The following is a 19,787-nucleotide window of genomic DNA, read 5'->3' as shown; positions in this document are numbered from 1 at the left end:
TCAGGCAGTACCTTGACTGGAGCTGCAGCAGTGTCTGTAATGAGCCTTCATTAGGCTGACAGACAGGCTCACTCACCTAATGTGTGCTTGGGTGGTTGTTGCCTGGGTTTGCAACACATTCTGGGTCAAATCATGGAGTTGAGGACCTCCCGAGTGGCGCAGCGATCTAAGGCACTGCATCGCAGTGCTAGAGCCGTCACTACAGATCCGGGTTCGATCCCGGGCTGTGTCGCAGCCGGCAGCGACCGGGAGCCCCATGAGGCGGCCCAGCGTCGTCCGGGTTAGGGCAGGGTTTGGCCGGCTGGGATGTTCTTGTCCCATCGCGCTCTAGCAACTCCTTGTGGTGGTGGAGCGCATGCATGCTGACTTCAGTCGCCAGCTGTATGGTGTTTCCTCCGACACATTGGTGTGGCTGGCTTCCGGGTGAAGCAAGCAGTGTGTCAAGAAGCAGTCCGGCTTGGCAGGGTAATGTTTCAGAGGACGCATGGCTCTCGACCTTCGACGCTCCCGAGTCCGTACGGCAGTTGCAGCGATGGGACAGGACTGTAACTACCAATTGGATATCACGAAAAAGGGGTAAAATGTACCAAAAGAAAATAATAAATTTAGCCATTGAGTTCAGAGTTCTAGAACGGGGAGATGAACATTTGGTGAGTGACATCATTTTCATAACGGAGCTCCTTTAAATGAATTTGCCTCGGATCATCTCCTGTCACTGTCAGACGGTGACCATTTGGTCATACTATGTAGTTTAGTATGTACCATACATTTATAGGATATAGACTAGTGTGTCTGAAAGCAGTTATACCTCCCTCCGTCTCACTGTTAACAGCTTTATGAATGTCTTGTGTAACAGCGGTGGCAAAATTTTCCCATCTAGTCCTGTGTGTGGTGAGAAGAGGAGCATGTCAGTTGAGCAGTTAAAGGGTATGTTGAGATGTACAGCCAGCACACTGCTTTAAAAGGAATTCACTCTCCAAAAGCTCCTTAAAACAATGCAAAAACCAGTATACTCTAGAATATGTCATCTAATATTTGAGATGCCCAAGAATGTTACCACATTAGAATCACTACCACCACCATTCTCTCATGTCCCTTTTCAATGTCTCTTTACTCTGCCTTTACTCTGCCTTACACATTATTCTTTACGCTAAGCATACATCCAGTGAGACTGTTGTTTCTGTGTGTCTGTCTGTGTGTGTGTACCAGGTATGGATGGCTCCAACGACGTAGCTCTTTACTCTGGGCTGGGGGCGGGGATCATAGCTGTGACTGTCCTTGTGGTGGCCGTCATGCTGTACCGGAAAAACCAGAGCGACTATGGCGTTGATGTCATCGATTCATCTGCGCTCACCGGGGGCTTCCAGTCTTTCAACTTCAAGACCACCAGACAAGGTGAGCTAGCGCTGCCTTTCACTTTATGCCCTGTCTCACACAAGGCCAAACAGCAGGCAGGAGTTTGTCAACGTTCCTTTAGGAATGCTGCCGCTGCTGGTGATAGATTGCATGTGTTGGCATTGAGGCGGCATGGTGCATTATCCTGCACATCTGCCTAGGATTTATATTATCATAATCACTGAAAGGATCTGTCCTTCTATTTTGATAGACCAGCTACTCTGTTATTGCAGACATATGTTATTAATTGTTGACGGACACTTCCTGTGACCCCCTGGCTGCAGACCACACACATTTGACTGTCAAGCAACCAAACCCCCTTCCCTGTCATCAGATAGCCCCAGCCAAATCCACTGATGGATAAATGTGAAAAGCATGGAATAGTGAACATCAATTCAATTTTTGTTGTGCACAGAAATATTTTCTGTTCATAACAGTGTCTGGGTCTGTGGCTTGTCTCAGGCAGCCTTGCTACAGGCATTGATATTACTGTCAGTGACACTTCTGGGTTAGCACAAGTGATAGCCATCACAGCGGCGGGTGATAAATTCTGTCTAGTTGTGACAGCGCTGTGAAAAGCCCTGCCGGAGCCATGCACATCCAATGCTCCCAAGGCCTGGGAAGTCATGCATGCACCGCACCACGCGCCAGGGAGGGGGAGGCTGGGGAGCTGGGGGACGGTGCTGGGCTACATCCAGCAGGCCATCAATCGTATTTAAATAGGCCAGGTTTTCAGGAGCTGCCTGCTGTGCCCTCCACCGGCCACCATCACTCCATTCTTCTATTCCCTTCTCCGTCAGCCTGCTAAATGAGCCTCTGAAATATAGCTCATATTCCCTGCTTTCTCATTTCAGCTATGGATTCTTCTTTTACAGAGGAAGGGGTGGAGACTAACGAATAGCATGTATTTTATTATGCTTGACCGTTTTTTTTCCAGTTTACCTTATTCCGGTAGATTTTTCATAAGGCCAATAACATCCGGTTATACACATTGAGAGAAAAACATAGCTTTACTCAAGTGTGTTTTTTTAATGAATCACTAGCTTTTCATGCCTTGTCATTGCTTTAAAAAGGCCCTTAATGCTTCAGATCGCTCCTGCCATGACATGGTTTAAGGCAGAGTGGTGAATGAGTCTTTAGGCCTGACCCTGTCTCCCTGCATTACGGCTGGCTGTGAAGGATTTTTAATCAGAGATCCAATTCCAAACATATCCCTCAAGGTATTCAACGTGAGGTCCATTTCATTAACTTCTTTCATCCAACCTCCTCCGCAATTCCATTTTGATCCACCATTTTAAAGATCCACACTCAAGCGATAATCTGATTTTTCTCCACTGCACTGATAGAAGAAGAAAAATGCACATGGCTGTTCACATGTCAGGTTGAAAGCTTAAGCAATGTCTACTGAAATGCATTATCTATCTGCCCATGGCTTGTGCAGCTGAATTGTCTTGAGTCCTGTTCTATGTCTACTGCAATCAGTAACAAATCACTACCAATCAGTAACAAAAAATTACTTCTCATTGCTCCACACTGTTCCATTTCTTTATATCCGTTCCGTCAAATGTAACATTTCCCATTATATCCTCGGTTTTGATTGCAGAGCAATAGCTTTTAATATTGTTACATTTTGCACTTTCATCATTTTCAGGCACTAGACTAGACGATGAAGTTACGAGAAGCAGCACTCAGCTTCAGAATACCCTCTAGTTAGTCTTGCAGTGGAAACACCCTGAATACCGTCTAGTTAGTGTTGCAGTGGAAACACCCTGAATACCCTCTAGTTAGTGTTGCAGTGGAAACACCCTGAATACCCTCTAGTTAGTGTTGCAGTGGAAACACTCTGAATACCCTCTAGTTAGTGTTGCAGTGGAAACACCCTGAATACCCTCTAGTTAGTGCTGCAGTGAAAACACCCTGAATACCCTCTAGTTAGTGTTGCAGTGGAAACACCCTGAAGCACAACACGGATCAAGCCCTCCAGTAATTAACGATTTCCCTAAAAATAAAACAACATTAGCCTCCTGCCTTCCACCCCTCACCAGGCAGCAGCTGGGCAGCAATGACTTTTTGACTGCTGTTATCGTGGCACAGGGAGTCCTGGGGCCCTAATGTCTGGATGTGCCAGATAGCTGCACACAGTGTTTGGCAGTGTGGCCAGGCGTCTAATGGCTGTGGCTGAAGACGCCCCACCTTGGCCTGTTGAGTCCATGCTGTGAGCTCAAGGACTCCCCTCATTTACAGGACGGTCACCGTCACAAACACCCCTCAGCCCATTCCCAGCCACACACACACACTTATGCACAAGCACACAGCCCCAGCCGTGTGCTGTGCCCACAGACAGAGAAGCACTGTGTCCTCCAGGAGGGTGACTTTGTGTACAGAGAGGAACTGACTCCAACAGATGGATCATGGAGATCAAGCTGTGTATGCTTGGTAATTACATTTACCTCTGACCAGTGACGATGGCTCAGCCCTGGATATCTACAGTATCTCATGTCCAGGTTATTTACCTGTACTATAACTCTGTGTTGGTCAACTAGCTTGGCATATTATTCACACTAAAAGCCTGTTTTCCATCAGTTCACAGAGAGTGCTCAGTGCACTTGACTTCAACCTATGGCTCCTGCAGAGAGAGCTACATTTGAAGTTGGAAGCTTACATACATACACCTTCGTCAAATACATTTAAACTCACAATTCCTGACATTTAATCCTAGTAAAAATTCCTTGTCTTAGGTCAGTTAGGATCACCACTTTATTTTAAGAATGTGAAATATCAGAATAATAGTAGAGAGAATTATTTATTTCAGCTTTTATTTCTTTCATCACATTCCCAGTGGGCCAGAAGTTTACATACACTCAATTAGTATTTGGTAACATTGCCTTTACATTGTTTAACTTGGGTCAAACGTTTCGGGTAGCCTTCCATAAGCTTCCCACAATAAGTTGGGTGACTTTTGGCCCATTCCTCCTGACATAGCTGGTGTAACTGAGTCAGGTTTGTAGGCCTCCTTGCTCGCACACGCTTTTTCAGTTCTGCCCACAAATTCTCTATAGGATTGAGGTCAGGGCTTTGTGATGGCCAGTTCAATACCTTGCCTTTGTTGTCCTTAAGCCATTTTGCCACAACTTTGGAAGTATGCTTGGGGTCATTGTCCATTTGGAAGACCCATTTGCGACCAAGCTTTAACTTCCTGACTGATGTCTTGAGATGTTGCTTCAATATATCCACATAATTGTCCTCCCTCATGATGCTATCTATTTTGTGACGTGCACCAGTCCCTCCTGCAGCAAAGCACCCCCACAACATGATGCTGCCACCACCGTGCTTCACGGTTGGGATGGTGTTCTTCGGCTTGCAAGCATCCCCCTTTTTCCTCCAAACATAACAATGGTCATTATGGCCAAACAGTTCTATTTTTGTTTCATCAGACCAGAGGACATTTCTCCAAAAAGTATGATCTTTGTCCCCATGTGCAGTTGCAAACCGTAGTCTGGCTTTTTTATGGCGGTTTTGGAGCAGTGGCTTCTTCCTTGCTGAGCGGCCTTTCAGGTTATGTTGATATAGGACTCGTTTTACTGTGGATATAGATACTTTTGTACCTGTTTCCCCCAGAATCTTCACAAGACGCTTTGCTGTTGTTCTGGGATTGATTTGCACTTTTCGCACCACAGTACGTTCATCTGTAGGAGAGAGAATGCGTCTCCTTCCTGAGCGGTATGATGGCTGCGTGGTCCCATGGTGTTTATACTTGCGTACTATTATTTGTACAGATGAACGTGGTACCTTCAGGCATTTGGAAATTGTTCCCAAGGATGAACCAGACTTGTGGAGGTCTACAAATTTTTTTCTTGGCTGATTTCTTTGGATTTTCCCATGATGTCAAGCAAAGAGGCACTGAGTTTGAAGGTAGGCCTTGAAATACTTCCACAGGTACACCTCCAATTGACTCAAATTATGTCAATTAGCCTATCAGAAGCTTCTAAAGCCATGACATCAGTTTCTGGAATTGTCCAAGCTGTTTAAAGGCCCAGTCAACTTAGTGTATGTAAACTTCTGGCCCACTGGAATTGTGATACAGTGAATTATAAGTGATGCACAAAGTAGATGTCCTAACCGACTTGCCAAAACTATAGTTTGTTAACAAGAAACTTGTGGAGTGGTTGAAAAACGAGTTTTAATGATTGCAACTAAAGTGTATGTAAACTTCCGACTTCAACTGTAGGTGTGTTAGATTACTGAATGACTATGTGGCTGTGTGCATCTCTCATCTCTCTAGGGAACCCACTGCTTCTCAACTCCTCTCTGCAGCCAGACCTGACAGTGGGTGGGACCTATACCAGCCCCATCTGCTTCCAGGACTCCATAGACAACAAAGAGCTCTTTGACCCCCTGCCAGACATCAAGGTCAAAGTTCAGAGCTCCTTTATGGTTTCACTAGGTGTGGCCGACCGCGCTGAGTACCACGCTGCCAAAGGCCATCCGCCTGAGACCTTCCCCAGGGGGCTGAACCGAGACTACAGCAACAGCACTGTGGAGAGACGGAGCACCAAGAAGGGCCTGCTCACCCCCAACGGCCCCCACCTCAACCCCACCAAAGATCAGCTGGGAACCACGGGAGTGTTTGGGCATCTGGGCGGCCGGTTGGTGGTGCCAAATACTGGTGAGCTACATGTGTTTAAAGACTCTGAATTACACTTGAAGCTGTGTTTGAAGCAGAATTAAACAGTTGGTGTTGCCAAATACTGGTGAGGTACAGTACATGATTTATAAAGACAGATGGGTTGACTACTTTTTGATAACTTCTCTCTGATAATAATGTCTCATTATAGCATTTTTTTTCAGTGCGCCCATTCTAAGAGAAAATTAAGTTCTCAATTTAGCAAAACCATGCACACACGTGACTAATTAAAAGTAAACGTATGCTTAGTAAATATGTCATGGCTAGTGAAACCAGGGATGCGTCCCAAATGGGCACCCAATTCTCTATATAGTGCCCTATGGGCCCTGGTCAAAAGTAGTGCACTATAAAGGGAGTATGGTGCCATTTGGGACGCATACCTGGTTCCTTTAATCTCTCTAGAGTCTAACGCATGTTGCTACCGTACTGTAGGATTCATCCATGTTGTTTCCCAGGTTGGAACAGTACAGCAAGCTAGTATAGATGTTTGTTATTCCTCTACATCAGGGATCAACTAGATTCAGCCGCGTGACAATTTTTTGTAGACTGCAAAATGACTGCAAGAAGCCCAAATAGATATAATATTTGACTAAAACGTAATTATTTCAAACCTTGCTTACATTTGTATAGGATCACGTCTCTTATGTGTGGGAGTACTTTGGAACAGATTTCCAGAATTAAAATCACTTCGAGCTGATCTGCTGGTGTTTTTACAGTCTTATGTCCAACAATAAAAAATGGAATTAAAATTGGGAACACTGCTATACATTCCCACCAGCTCGCCCAGGAAAACAGGGGTCAGGCCTCTTACCATAGACCCTAACTTCAAGTAGAGGTAGATGAGTTCATGAGGACTGCCACAGCTGTCAGGATCAACAGTTCCATGTGAACTGTAGCTCTGACATCTCTCTCCTGGGCCCTCGTGTGTGTAGGGCCCTCTGTTCTGCTGGAGAGGCACAGTGAAATCAGGCTCCTTCAGTCTCCTGGATGTGTGAGTGGAGAGACTCAGAGCAGTCAAGTGGATCACTCACACCTCCAATCTGCAGTACCTTTAACAACGCTCAATAGACGGCCATACATGGCCAACACTTATCACTAACTGCCAGTCTCTTCTTTCAGGGTGGATACATATCCTTCACACTCAAGCACAAGTGATCACACGCATGAACATGCACACACAGACAACCTTCAATACAATATTAGACATCAGTCTCTCCTGTGGGATGTAAAGTTATGATGTTCAAACTTTTCCTATGTGAGATGTGAGTTTATTTATTTTAGCTTCCAATGTTCCCTGTCACGCTGATGATTTAACAGGTCCTGTAGGGCTCCTATACAGCGATCACCAGTAAAATGTCTGACAAGGCGGCAGGTGTTGGTTTAATGAAAGCTAACTAGTTGATTTGCCAGTAGGGAGATGGCAGGCGGGACGATGACAAAACACATCCTTTACTGTTAATAGACAGGCAGGTATTGAATCTCCGTCTATCCCCTAGTCTGCTGCTAACCTTTTTAAGGTTCCAGACAGGATTTCATGCATTGTTTGTGTCTTGTTTTTATGTATGCTCAGATTGTACAAGGTAAATGGCATTGTTTGTAATAGATTTATTGTGCTTTGAAGCTGTGTGGTTATGTTTATACATAATATTATGTGCCTCTGTGCTACGCCAGTGCTTATAATTATCCAGCTCAGGGCTCCAGCTATGCATTTGGTTTGCTAACTTGCTAGCTAAGTGGTTAGATGTCAAGAACAAGCTTCTTGATTACAGCAGAGACAATCAATCCCCTCCTGGATCAAGATCCCTGTTGCCGAAATTGTTATGGGTGTAAAAATGTAAATAAAGTTTGTTTAAAAAAAATTATTAAATAGCGCCCCTTGTGTGAATTTCCGGTGTACCCCGGTAAGGTACAGAAACGGTATGAAAATATGGATACTGTAGTTGTCGACCCTGTTGTTGTGTCTTGCAGGAGTCAGCCTGCTAGTACCCCATGGGGCGATCGCTGAGGACCCTTCCTCTGAGATGTTCATGGTCATAAATCAGGGAGAGTCCAGGTGAGAGCACATCTCATGAACATCTGTCTTTCAGCCCCCATCTATTTCCTCATCTTGCTTCTTTCATGCTTTTACCAGTTGAGCTATGCTACTTGTCCACCCTTCCCCACCCATGTAACGATGTACGCTGAGAGTCGGGAATCAAGTTCAGGGAGTGAATACATTTAATAAATGAACAAAACAAGAAACACAAACAGCGCACTGACATGAAACAGGAACAATGACAACTGGGGAAGAAACCAAAGGGAGTGACATATAAAGGGCAGGTAATCAAGGAAGTGATGGAGTCCAGGTGAGTGTCATTATGCGCATAACGCTGGTGACAGGTGTGCGCCCTAACAAGCAGCCTGGTGACCTAGAGGCCAGAGAGGGAGTACACGTGACAGTACCCCCTCCCCGACGCGCGGCTCCAGCCGCAGGACGCCGACCAAGATGATGATCCCGGGGATCAGCAGCGGACTGGTCACCTCTGCTAAGGCGCGGGAACCTGACGATCCGGCTGAGGCGCGGGAGCATGATGACCTAGAGCGCCGGAGAGAGAGCATACGTGACAGTACCCCCTCCCCGGTGCATTTGGCTCCAGCCGCAGGACGCCAACCACAGGGACGATCCCGGGGATCCGGAGCGGACCGGTCACCTCCGCTGAGGCGCAGAAACCTGATGAACCGGCTGAGGAGTGAGAGCCTGATGAGCCGGCTGAGATCTCCCCGGTTGCCTCGGTTGAGGCACGGGAACCTGTTCACCCAGCTTAGGCTTGGGAGCCTATTGAACCCACTGAGGTATGGGAGCCTACAAACCGGCTGAGGCCTCCCAGGTAGCGCCGGCTCCAACATCACCCCCAACACAAAAACAACAACAAAAAAACACTCCCTGATGCTTCCCTTTGTTGAGTCGTCATTCTGTAACGATGTACGCTGAGAGTCGGGAAGCAAGTTCAGTGAGTGAATACATTTAATTAATACATGAACAAAACAAGAAACAGGAACAATGGCGACTGGGGAAGAAATCAAAGGGAGTGACACATAAGGGCAGGTAATCAAGGAGGTGATGGAGTCCAGGTGAGTGTCATTATGCGCGTAACGCTGGTGACAGGTGTGCACCCTCACGAACAGCCTGGTGACCTAGAGGCCGGAGAGGGAGCACACGTGACAACCCATTTCAACCTTCTGAGGTAAAAGCGTAATAAATAACCCAGTGTATCAATTACAATTCTGCATAGCTGAATATTTCTTTAGCTAATTTAGGCAAATAAAAACCTCCAAATGAAGACTCACAATGGATGTAGTCTTTCCTGCTCAGTATAAACGTTGGTGACCCTTCCCACTCTGTGTTTATGGAGGGCTCTGGCAGATGGACCCAGCGAGCGCCATAGCCTATCTAGCAGTCTCCACAGGAGTCCTTTAGGTGGCAAGATCAGGCTGATCATTTCCACTGTAGCCTCACAGGTGGTATTCCAACAAGAGAAAGTTCAGCTCACGTGCAGCAAGCTGGGTTTATTTCCAATGTATTCTTGATCAATTTAGTCCAACTGACTTCAAGGAAGTAAAGTCCATATACCCAGTAAAGTAGAGACACACACAGACAGTAGGAAAAAAGAATATGGGTTGAGGTGGTGGGTCTTTCATCTTGACATACAGTATTATTCATTCCCGTCATGGGCAGGTAATGATCCAGTGATGGACTCTCCTCTCCAGGGTGCCTCTGCTCTGGCTGCTCCTTAGTGGAAGCCCCCTGGGGCTACAGCCTGGTAGCCGTCACCACTCATTCACAGCTCTCCATTCCAACAAAGTGGGGGAAGGAAGAAGTGTGAAACTCCAAGGAAGGGACCTAAAATGGCTGACATTTCGTGGTCTGAGCATTCAAAGACAGCTATACTCATTGTTTTCAGTATGTTCAGTGCATACCCGACCTGGGTGAAATATTTCAGAGTAGCTATATGAATTCTAGATTTTCTATTGATTTCAAATGTACCTGAAATATACCTTCAAGTACAGATAGGTTCAGGCCTGACAAGTAAATGGTCTTTTTTCCACTCTATGTGAACGATTCACCGTTATACTGTTATACTGTTTACTGTGTAGACATCTCTCCCTGACTGAGGTTTGTGGACTTGTGATCCTGAGAGCTGTCACTCACTATCTATCCTCACCAGCCAGAGGGGCCAGCAGAGAATTGCGTCCTTTCTTCTCTCTAAACCAAACAATCCACAGCCAATAGACTTATCCCAGCCATATAACAGAATTCCATTAAAATATATTTTTCAGGTTGTTATTTTGAACTCTGTCAAAGGTTTGGGGAAAATATTTTTAAGACTGTTGGTTGGTTTTGGTGAAGTTGAAGATATTTCCTTTGCCCCCAATTGTTAGATGAAAGCATTTGTGTTTTGTAAGATGAAACTTTTAACCTATTAGGGCAGAATCAGCCCACCTTTCTCACCACAGGCAAAATTTGAGTTCATGGTGGTAAAAAACAAACGCAGTATATAAACATTTCTTCTGTTGTTGTCTGGTCTATTGCAGATCTGTTTATATTTCAAAACCAGAGCCACCTGTTTTATACACCCACATTTCTACAACAACTTGGGAAGTGAATTTAAAGTTCTACATTCTAAATGTTCTTTATTGAAGTTCCGGATGGCAGGTGTTTTTCCCTTGTGGTGTGGGAGTTACGGTCATGACTGGGGCTGTACAGTGCATCTAGGTGGTGTGGGAGTTACGGTCATGACTGGGGCTGTACAGTGCATCTAGGTGGTGTGGGAGTTACGGTCATGACCGGGGCTGTACAGTGCATCTAGGTGGTGTGGGAGTTACGGTCATGACTGGGGCTGTACAGTGCATCTAGGTGGTGTGGGAGTTACGGTCATGACTGGGGCTGTACAGTGCATCTAGGTGGTGTGGGAGTACGGTCATGGCCGGGTCTGTGCAGTGCATCTAGATGGTGTGGGAGTACGGTCATGGCCGGGTCTGTGCGGTGCATCTAGATGGTGTGGGAGTACGGTCATGGCGGGGCTGTGCAGTGCATCTAGGTGGTGTGGGAGTACGGTCATGGCCGGGGCTGTGCAGTGCATCTAGGTGGTGTGGGAGTACGGTCATGGCCAGGGGCTGTGCAGTGCATCTAGGTGGTGTGGGAGTACGGTCATGGCCAGGGGCTATGCAGTGCATCTAGGTGGTGTGGGAGTACGGTCATGGCCGGGGCTGTGCAGTGCATCTAGGTGGTGTGGGAGTACGGTCATGGCCAGGGGCTGTGCAATGCATCTCTCCCCCTTGAGGATGACATGACTCCTCCGCCCAGCCACTGTACCATCTGGTCAGCCTCAACAACACCCCACAGCAGACTGTGTCTGTTGTCCAAATGCCACCCTATTCCCGTTTATAGTGCACTACTTTTGACCAGGGCCCATAGTTACACTATACAGAATAGAGAATAGGGTGCCATTTGGGATGCAGGCTGCCTGTTTATTCTGGCTGTCCTGCTCCTAAGCCCCCTTGGGTCATATGGTCATTTGATCAGCAGGTGGGATGTCACTGACTGTCTCTGGCTGGAGCCATTGGTAATGGTTTTAACATAGCATTCATTTTAATGCCACTAAAAGGCATGTACAAAAAATATCATAAAAAACCTGATCTTGTAGTCTGTCATGTACAGCGTTCCCCTTTATATACCAATCTGATGAATGTCCCTGTTCTCTGCCCAGGAATATGCGTCGCCTTAAGAAATTGACAAAAACCCAGTTGGACTACAAGCAAATTAAGGTGAAGCTAATGGAGCATGTTAATGTGTGTATTTATTTAGCACTGCGCAGCCTCTCCTCTCTCTGTGGCATTGTGGCCCAATATGCCACTTTGCGCAGCTCCCCAGTCCCTGAAGAGAGAGTGATCAGTCACTTTGAATAATGGACCTCATCTAGGGCCAGGGAGGCAGCCGAGCCATAGGTAGGTACAGGACCCTTCATGATGATGACAAGTGGAATTGAAAAAGCGGTATGCATCCCAAATAGCACCCTAAATAGTACACTACTTTTGACCAGAACTGGTCAAATGTAGTGTACTGTATAGGGAACAGGGTGCAGTTTGGAATGCAGAGAGGTACTTCTGCTTTTTTGTGCTGCTGCTGCTGGACTCTTCTCAGTCATAAGTGGTAGGCAGCTACTTAAAACCCAGGTAATCTGCTCCTTGTGTAGCTGCTCTTACCGTTGAATGTGTGATCAGGCTTGTCGCTGTTGGCTGAAGGATAATCAGAGATATCGCTGGCCCATTCCAATCTATGCAGGGCTGCTGGTGATTGAGAGTGAGCAGTGAGCTCTCGTCTGAATAAAAAAGGTACAGGATGACTGTGTGAGGTGGAGGTTGTATACATAAGCACAGAATATGCAACCATATATTTTATTGCTGTTTATTACTGCATTCTCTAGTAGTGTATTCAGAATATTGTGCTGTTCTATAACATGAGCCAGTAAAATACATATATTATAAAAGGAAAAATATTATGTTTAATCAATAGAAGTCCTGACTCATTGAACATCCTTGGAAAGTCTAAGAGGTGTCTGCATTATACAGTATACCAAACATTAAGAACACCTTCCTAACATTGAGTAGCACCCCCCCCCCCCCCCACCCACCTCTTTTGCCCTCAGAACAGCCTCAGTTTGTTGGGTCATGGACTATACAAGGTGAAAAATGCATTCCACAGGGCTGCTGGCCCATGTTGACTCCAATGCTTCCCACAGTTGTGTCAAGTTGGCTGGATGTCCTTTGGGTGATGGACCATTCTTGATACACAGGAAACTGTTGGGCATGGAAAAACCCAGCAGTGTTGCAGTTATTGACACACGCCTGGCACCTACTACCATACCCCGTTCAAAGGCACTTACATGTTTTGTCTTGCCCATTCACCCTCTGAATGGCACACATTCACAATCCATGTCTCAGTTGTCTACAGGCTTACAAATCCTTCTTTAACCTGTCTCCTCCCCTTCATCTACATTGATTGAAGTGGAATTAATATGTGACATCAATAAGGGATCATAGCGTTCCCCTGAATTCACCTGGTCAATCAATCAAATTTATTTATAAAGCCCTTTTTACATCAGCCGATGTCACTTGTTAAGTGCTATACAGAAACCCAGCCTAAAACCCCAAACAGCAAGCAATGCAGATGTAGAAGCACGGTGGCTAGGAAAAACTCCCTAGAAAGGAAGGAACCTAGGAGGAAACCTAGAGAGGAACCAGGCTCTGAGGTGTGGCCAATCCTCTTCTGGCTGTGCCGGGTGGAGAAAACAGAACATGGCCAAGATGTTCAAACATTCATATATGACCAGCAGGGTCAAATAATAATAATCACAGTGGTTGTAGAGGGTGCAACAGGTCAGCACCTCAGGAGTAAATGTCAGTTGGCTTTTCATAGCCGAGACAGCAGGTGCTGTAGAGAGAGAGAGTCAGAAACAGCAGGTCCGGGACAAGGTAGCACGTCCGATGAACAGGTCAGGGTTCCATAACTGTAGGCAGAACAGTTGAAACTGCCAGGTAGTCCTGAGGCATGGTCCTAGGGCTCAGATTTACAGATAGAGATAGAGAAATTAGAGGGAGCAAACATAAATTCACACAGAACACCGGATAAGAGAGGAGCAATACTCCAAATATAACAGACTGACCCTAGCCCCCCGACACAACTATTGCAGCATAATTACTGGAGGCTGAGACAGGAGACACTGTGGCCCTGTCCAACTATACCCCCAGACAGGGCCAACCAGGCAGGATATAACCCCATCCATTTTGCCAAAGCACAGCCCGCACACCACTAGAGGGATATCTTCAACCACCAACTTACTACCCTGAGACAAGGCCGAGTATAGCCCACAAAGATCTCTCCCACGGCACGAACCCGAGGGGGGTGCCAACCCGGACAGGAAGATCACGTCAGAGACTAAACCCACTCAAGTGACGCACCCCTCCTAGCGACAGCATGGAAGAGCACCAGTAATCCAGTGACTCAGCCCCCGTAATAGGGTTAGAGGCAGGAAATCCCAGTGGAGAGAGGGGAACCGGCCAGGCAGAGACAGCAGTGCCTTTCTGTTCACCTTCACACCCCTGGACCAGACTACACTCAATAATAGGACCTACTGAAGAGATGAGTCTTCAATAAAGACTTAAAGGTCGAGACAGACTGTGTGTCTCTCACATGGGTAGGCAGACTAATCCATAACAATTGAGCTCTATAGGAGAAACCCCTGCCTCCAGCTGTTTGCTTACAAATTCTAGGGACAATAAGGACGCCTGCCTTTTGTGACTGTAGCGTACGTGTAGGTATGTACGGCAGGACCAAATCAGAAAGATAGATTCGAGCAATCCCGGTCACAAGACACTTTGTAAGTTAGCAGTAAATTGTTGAAATCAGCCCTAGCCTTAACAGGAAGCCAGTGTAGAGAGGCTAGCACTGGAGAAATATGACCACATTTTTTGGTTCTAGTCAAGATTCTAGCAGCCGTGTTTAGCACTAACTGAAGTTTATTTAGTGCTTTATCTGGGTAGCCGGAAAGTACAGCATTGCAGTAGTCTAATCTAAAAGTGACAAAAGCATGGATATATTTTTCTTCATCACAGAACATTTCTGATTTTACAATGTTACGTAGATGGAAAAAAGCTGTCCTTGAAACAGTCTTGATATGTTTGTCAAAAGAGAGATCAGGGTCCAGAGTAATGCCGAGGTCCTTTACAGTTTTATTTGAGACGACTGTACAACCGTCAAGATTAATTGTCAGATCCAACAGAAGATCTCTTTGTTTCTTGGGACCTAGAACTAGCATCTCTGTTTTGTCCAAGTTTAAAAGTAAAACATTTTCCGCCATCCACTTCCTTGTGTCTGAAACACAGGCTTCCAGGGAGGGCAATTTTGGGGCTTCACCATGTTTCATCGAAATGTACAGCTGTGTATCATCCGCATAGCAGTGAAAGTTAACATTATGTTTCCAAATTACATCACCAAAATGTAAAATATACAGTGAAAACAACAGAAGTCTTAAAAGGTTGAGGAACACCGAAATTTACAGTTGATTTGTCAGAGGACAAACCATCCACAGAGACAAACTGATATCTTTCTGACAGGTAAGATCTAAACCAGGCCAGAACTTGTGCATGTAGACCAATTTGGGTTTCCAATCTCTCCAAAATAATGTGGTGATCGATGGTATCAAAAGCAGCACTAAGGTCTAGGAACACGAGGACAGATGCAGAGCCTTGGTCTGACGCCATTAAAAGGTAATTTACCGCCTTCATGAGTGCAGTCTCAGTGCTATGATGGGGTCTAAAACCAGACTGAAGCATTTCGTATACATTGTTAGTCTTCAGGAAGGCAGTGAGTAGCTGCGCAACAGCTTTTTTTTTTTTTATTGTGAGGAATGGGAGATTTGAAATAGGCCGATCGTTTTTTATATTTTCTGGGTCAAGGTTTGGCTTTTTCAAGAGAGGCTTTATTAATGCCACTTTTAGTGAGTTTGGTACACATCCAGTGGATAGGGAGCCGTTTATTATGTTAAACATAGGAGGGCCAAGCACAGGAAGCAGCTCTTTCAGTAGTTTAGTTGGAATAGTGTCCAGTATGCAGCTTGAAGGTTTAGAGGCCATGACTATTTTCATCAATGTGTCAAGAGATAAAGTATTAAAAAACTTGTGTGTCTCCCTTGATCCTAGGTCCTGGCAGTGTTGTGCAGACTCAGGACAACTGAGCTTTGGAGAAATATGCAGATTTAAACAGGAGTCCATAATTTGCTTTCTAATGATCATGATCTTTTCGTCAAAGAATTTCATGAATTTACCACTGCTGAAGTGAAAGCCATCCTCTCTTGGGGAATGCTGCTTTTTAGTTAGCTTTACGACAGCATCAAAAATAAATGTTGGATTGTTCTTATTCTCCTCAATTAAGTTGAAAAAATAGGCTGATCAAGCAGCATTGAGGGCATCTTTCCAAGCTAATTGGAAGACTTCCAGTTTGGTGTAGCTCCATTTCCGGGTATTTCTGTATACCAGGGAGCTAGTTTCTTATGACAAATTTGTTTTTTTTTTAGGGTGTGATTGCATCTAGGGTATTACGCAAGGTTAAATGAAGTTCCTCAGTTAGGTGGTTAACCCTTTGTTGTACTCTGACGTCCTTGGGTAGGTAGAGGGAGTCTGGAAGAGCATCTGGGAATCTTTGGGTGGTCCAAGAATTTATAGCATGGCTTTTGATGATCCTTGGTTGGTACTGAGCAGATTATTTGTTGCGATTGCAAACGTAATAAAACGGTGGTCCGATAGTCCAGGATTATGAGGAAAAACATTAAGATCCACAATATTTATTCCACGGGACAAAACTAGGTCCAGTGAGTAGGTCCGGAGACATGTTGGACAAAACCTACTGAGTCGATGATGGCTCTGAAAGCCTTTTGGAGTGGGTCTGTGGACTTTTCCATGTGAACATTAAAGTCAACAAAAATGTGAATATTATCTGCCATGACTACAAGGTCCGATAGGAACTCAGTGAGGAACGCTGTATATGGCCAGGAGGCCTGTAAACAGTAGCTATAAAAAGGGTTTGAGTAGGCTGCATAGATTTCTTGACTAGAAGCTCAAAAGACGAAAACGCAGTCATTTATTTTTTTTGTAAATTGAAATTTGGTATTGTAAACGTTAGCAACACCTCCGGCTTTGTGGGATGCGGTGGGGATATGGTCACTAGTGTAACTAGGAGGAGGGGCCTAACTTAACACAGTAAATTCATCATGCTTAAGCCATGTTTCAGTCAGGCCAATCACGTCAAGATTATGATCAGTGATTGGTTCATTGACTATAACGGCCTTGGAAGTGAAGGATCTAACATTAAGTAGCCCTATTTTGAGATATGAAATATCACAATCTCTTTCAATAATGACAGGAATGGAGGAGGTCTTCATTCCAGTGAGATTGCTAAGGCGAACACCTCCATGTTTAGTTTTGCCCAACCTAGATCGAGGCACAGACACGGTCTCAATGGGGATAGCTGAGCTGACTACACTGACTGTGCCAGTGGCAGACTCCACTAAGCTGGCAGGCTGGCTAAGAGCCTGCTGCCTGGCCTGCACCCTATCTCATTGTGGAGCTAGAGGAGTTTGAGCCCTGTCTATGTTCATAGATAAGATGAGAGCACCCCTCCAGCTAGGATGGAGTCAGTCACTCCTCAGTAGGCCAGGCTTGGTCCTGTTTGTGGGTGAGTCCCAGAAAGAAGGCCAATTATCTACAAATGCTACCTTTTGGGAGGGGCAGAAAACAGTTTAACCAGCGATAGAGTTGTGAGACTCTGCTGTAGAGCTCATCACTTACCCTAACTGGGAGGGGGCCAGAGACAATTACTCGATGCTGACACATCTTTCTAGCTGATTTATACGCTGAGGCTATGTTGCACTTGGTGACCTCTGACTGTTTCATCCTAGCGTTGTTGGTGCCGACATGGATAACAATATCCCTATACGCTCTACACTCGCCAGTTTTGGCCTTAGCCAGCACCGTCTTTAGATTAGCCTTAACGTCGGTAGCCCTGCCCCCTGGTAAACAGTGTATGATCGCTGGATGATTCTTTTTAAGTCTAATTCTGCAGGTAATGGAGTCGCCAATGACTAGGGTTTTCAATTTGTCAGAACTAATGGTGGGAGGCTTCGGCGTCTCAGACCCCGTAACGGGTGGAGGAGAGACCAGAGAAGGCTAGGCCTCTGACTACGACTCGTTGCTTAATGGGGAGAACCGGTTGAAAGTTTCTGTCGGCTGAATGAGCGAGACCGGTTGAGCATTCCTACAGAATTTCCTTCCAGAAGCCATGACGTCCGGCTGCCGGTGTTGTGCCGAAAATCTCCCCCCCTTCGCGTTCTTCATTGCTGCGGCTTGCTTGCTATATGAGATTTGTCAGTTTAGCCTACATTTCACTGATCTTAGTAGCAGAAAGCATTTTTGTATGCAGTTTTCGGTTTGGCTATTTGTTTCAAGTGTATGTGGCTGTTCTTGCTTGTATGGCGCCTGCACCCGGGGGCGCCCGGTGTCGTCCCTGCCAAGATGCCGCCCTGGGCGGCTGCCCATGTCACCCGTACTTAAATCCGATACATATTTTGTTTTAGTTTATAAATAAATCTCTTTGCCAAAATTCGTCATCTCTCCCATGTCTTATTCGACTAGTATTTTTGAAAGTGTAAGGATAAAAGTTCAGCCATAGTTGTTCTGTGGTTGTTCGGGCGGCAGGAAGCCTAGTGGTTAGAGTGTTGGGCCAGTAACCGAAAGGTTGCTAGATCGAATCACCGAGCTGACAAGGTAAAAATCTGTTGTTCTGCCCCTGAACAAGGCAGTTAACCCACTGTTCCTAGGCCATCATTGTAAATAAAAATGTGTTCTTAACTGACTTGCCTAGTTAAATAAAAGGGGAAAAAAATTTATTGCTTGCCAACATTTTACTCCCTCCTCTGTTTAATATACCACACATACATGTATTATTAATTTAGGTTGCCTATCCTGATGTGAAGTTTGTTATATAGAAAGTATTTGACTCTGATGTGTGCCACAGAAAGTATTTACCTCCAGCCACAAAATTAGGGAAATTAGAGGGGGGGGGGAGATTTTCGGCACAACACCGGGACTGTGCGAGGGGATTTATACTACTAACTGTACTTATTTGTGGCACAGACGCTGTCCTTTCCTACACTTAAATTACCCTTGCCTAACGATTGCATCTGAAGCTGGGCTTGCAGCACGGCTATCCTCACCATAAGGCGATCGTTCTCCTGTACATTATGAGTACAGCGACTGCAATTAGAAGGCATAATGTTAATGTTACTACTTAGCTTTGGCTGGTGGAGGTCCTGTAGAACCATGTCCAGATAAAGCGTCCGGGGTGAAAAAGTTTAGTGAAAAAATTTAAATATAAAAATGGTAATTAAAAAGTAAAAACCGTAAAGTTGGCAGGTAGCAAAGTAACGCGAGCAACAAAACGCACAGCAGCACGTAAACAAGTCCACAAGTTGGGACAGGAAATGACGTCAGTCCATGTCATGGAAGGAGCAGGTGTTCTTAATGTTTGTATACTCACTGTACATTGACAGTGAAAAGTGAACCATCAAAGATCCTAACCATTGTTTAGCAGTCCACACTACAGTATGTGTCAATCCTACTGAAATAGTTCACAAAGTCATCTGCCACAATGTTATTTCTGTCATTGTTTATGCCTCAGGGTATTTGTTTAAAGTAACACAGTGTATCTTGATGCTGTGAACTTTCCACCTTGCTCCCTCGAGGATCTGGATATAGCCTTAATCACTTTTTATTTAGGGGAGGAAATCTAGACAAATCTCAGATCTCTGGTCTGTGATGACTGATATGAGCTTAGAGAGCTTTGCGAAGGCATCTCACTGCCTTGATCTTACTTGGCCTTTTTAAACCGCTGCCGTCCGCCCACCCACCACCCGCTGCCACACCGGCTACCCCTCCTGGCAACAAAACATTCCGATGCTATTTATTGTCAGACATTTTTTAATGAACACACCATCCTATTTGAAGGTAAATTGTATTCTGACTTTACATCTTGGGTATCTAGCAGGGATGCCAAGAATCAAACACCTGCAGGCGGCTCTTGGTTTCTGTCTGCTGTTTGTGAATTTGCATGACTGTC

General features: G+C 45.5%; 1 protein-coding gene across 4 annotated transcripts in view; it reads left to right on the top strand.

The window, feature by feature from the left end:
* Positions 1 to 19,787, top strand: part of LOC106580525 (netrin receptor UNC5D) — a 209,788-nt gene that overhangs the window by 169,351 nt on the left and 20,650 nt on the right. For 3 of the 4 annotated variants that reach the window (XM_014161694.2, XM_014161693.2, XM_014161695.2), the window contains 3 exons: positions 1,210 to 1,395; positions 5,678 to 6,061; positions 8,048 to 8,132. In XM_014161694.2, coding sequence (XP_014017169.2) covers positions 1,210 to 1,395; positions 5,678 to 6,061; positions 8,048 to 8,132 — 655 coding nt within the window. The remainder of the gene's footprint in view (positions 1 to 1,209; positions 1,396 to 5,677; positions 6,062 to 8,047; positions 8,133 to 19,787) is intronic. The other variant, XM_014161696.2, reaches the window with a different exon arrangement.

The sequence above is a fragment of the Salmo salar genome, chromosome ssa20 (assembly GCF_905237065.1).
Source record: "Salmo salar chromosome ssa20, Ssal_v3.1, whole genome shotgun sequence".
NCBI lineage: Eukaryota > Metazoa > Chordata > Actinopteri > Salmoniformes > Salmonidae > Salmo > Salmo salar.
This window is presented reverse-complemented; position numbering and strand designations above follow the sequence as displayed.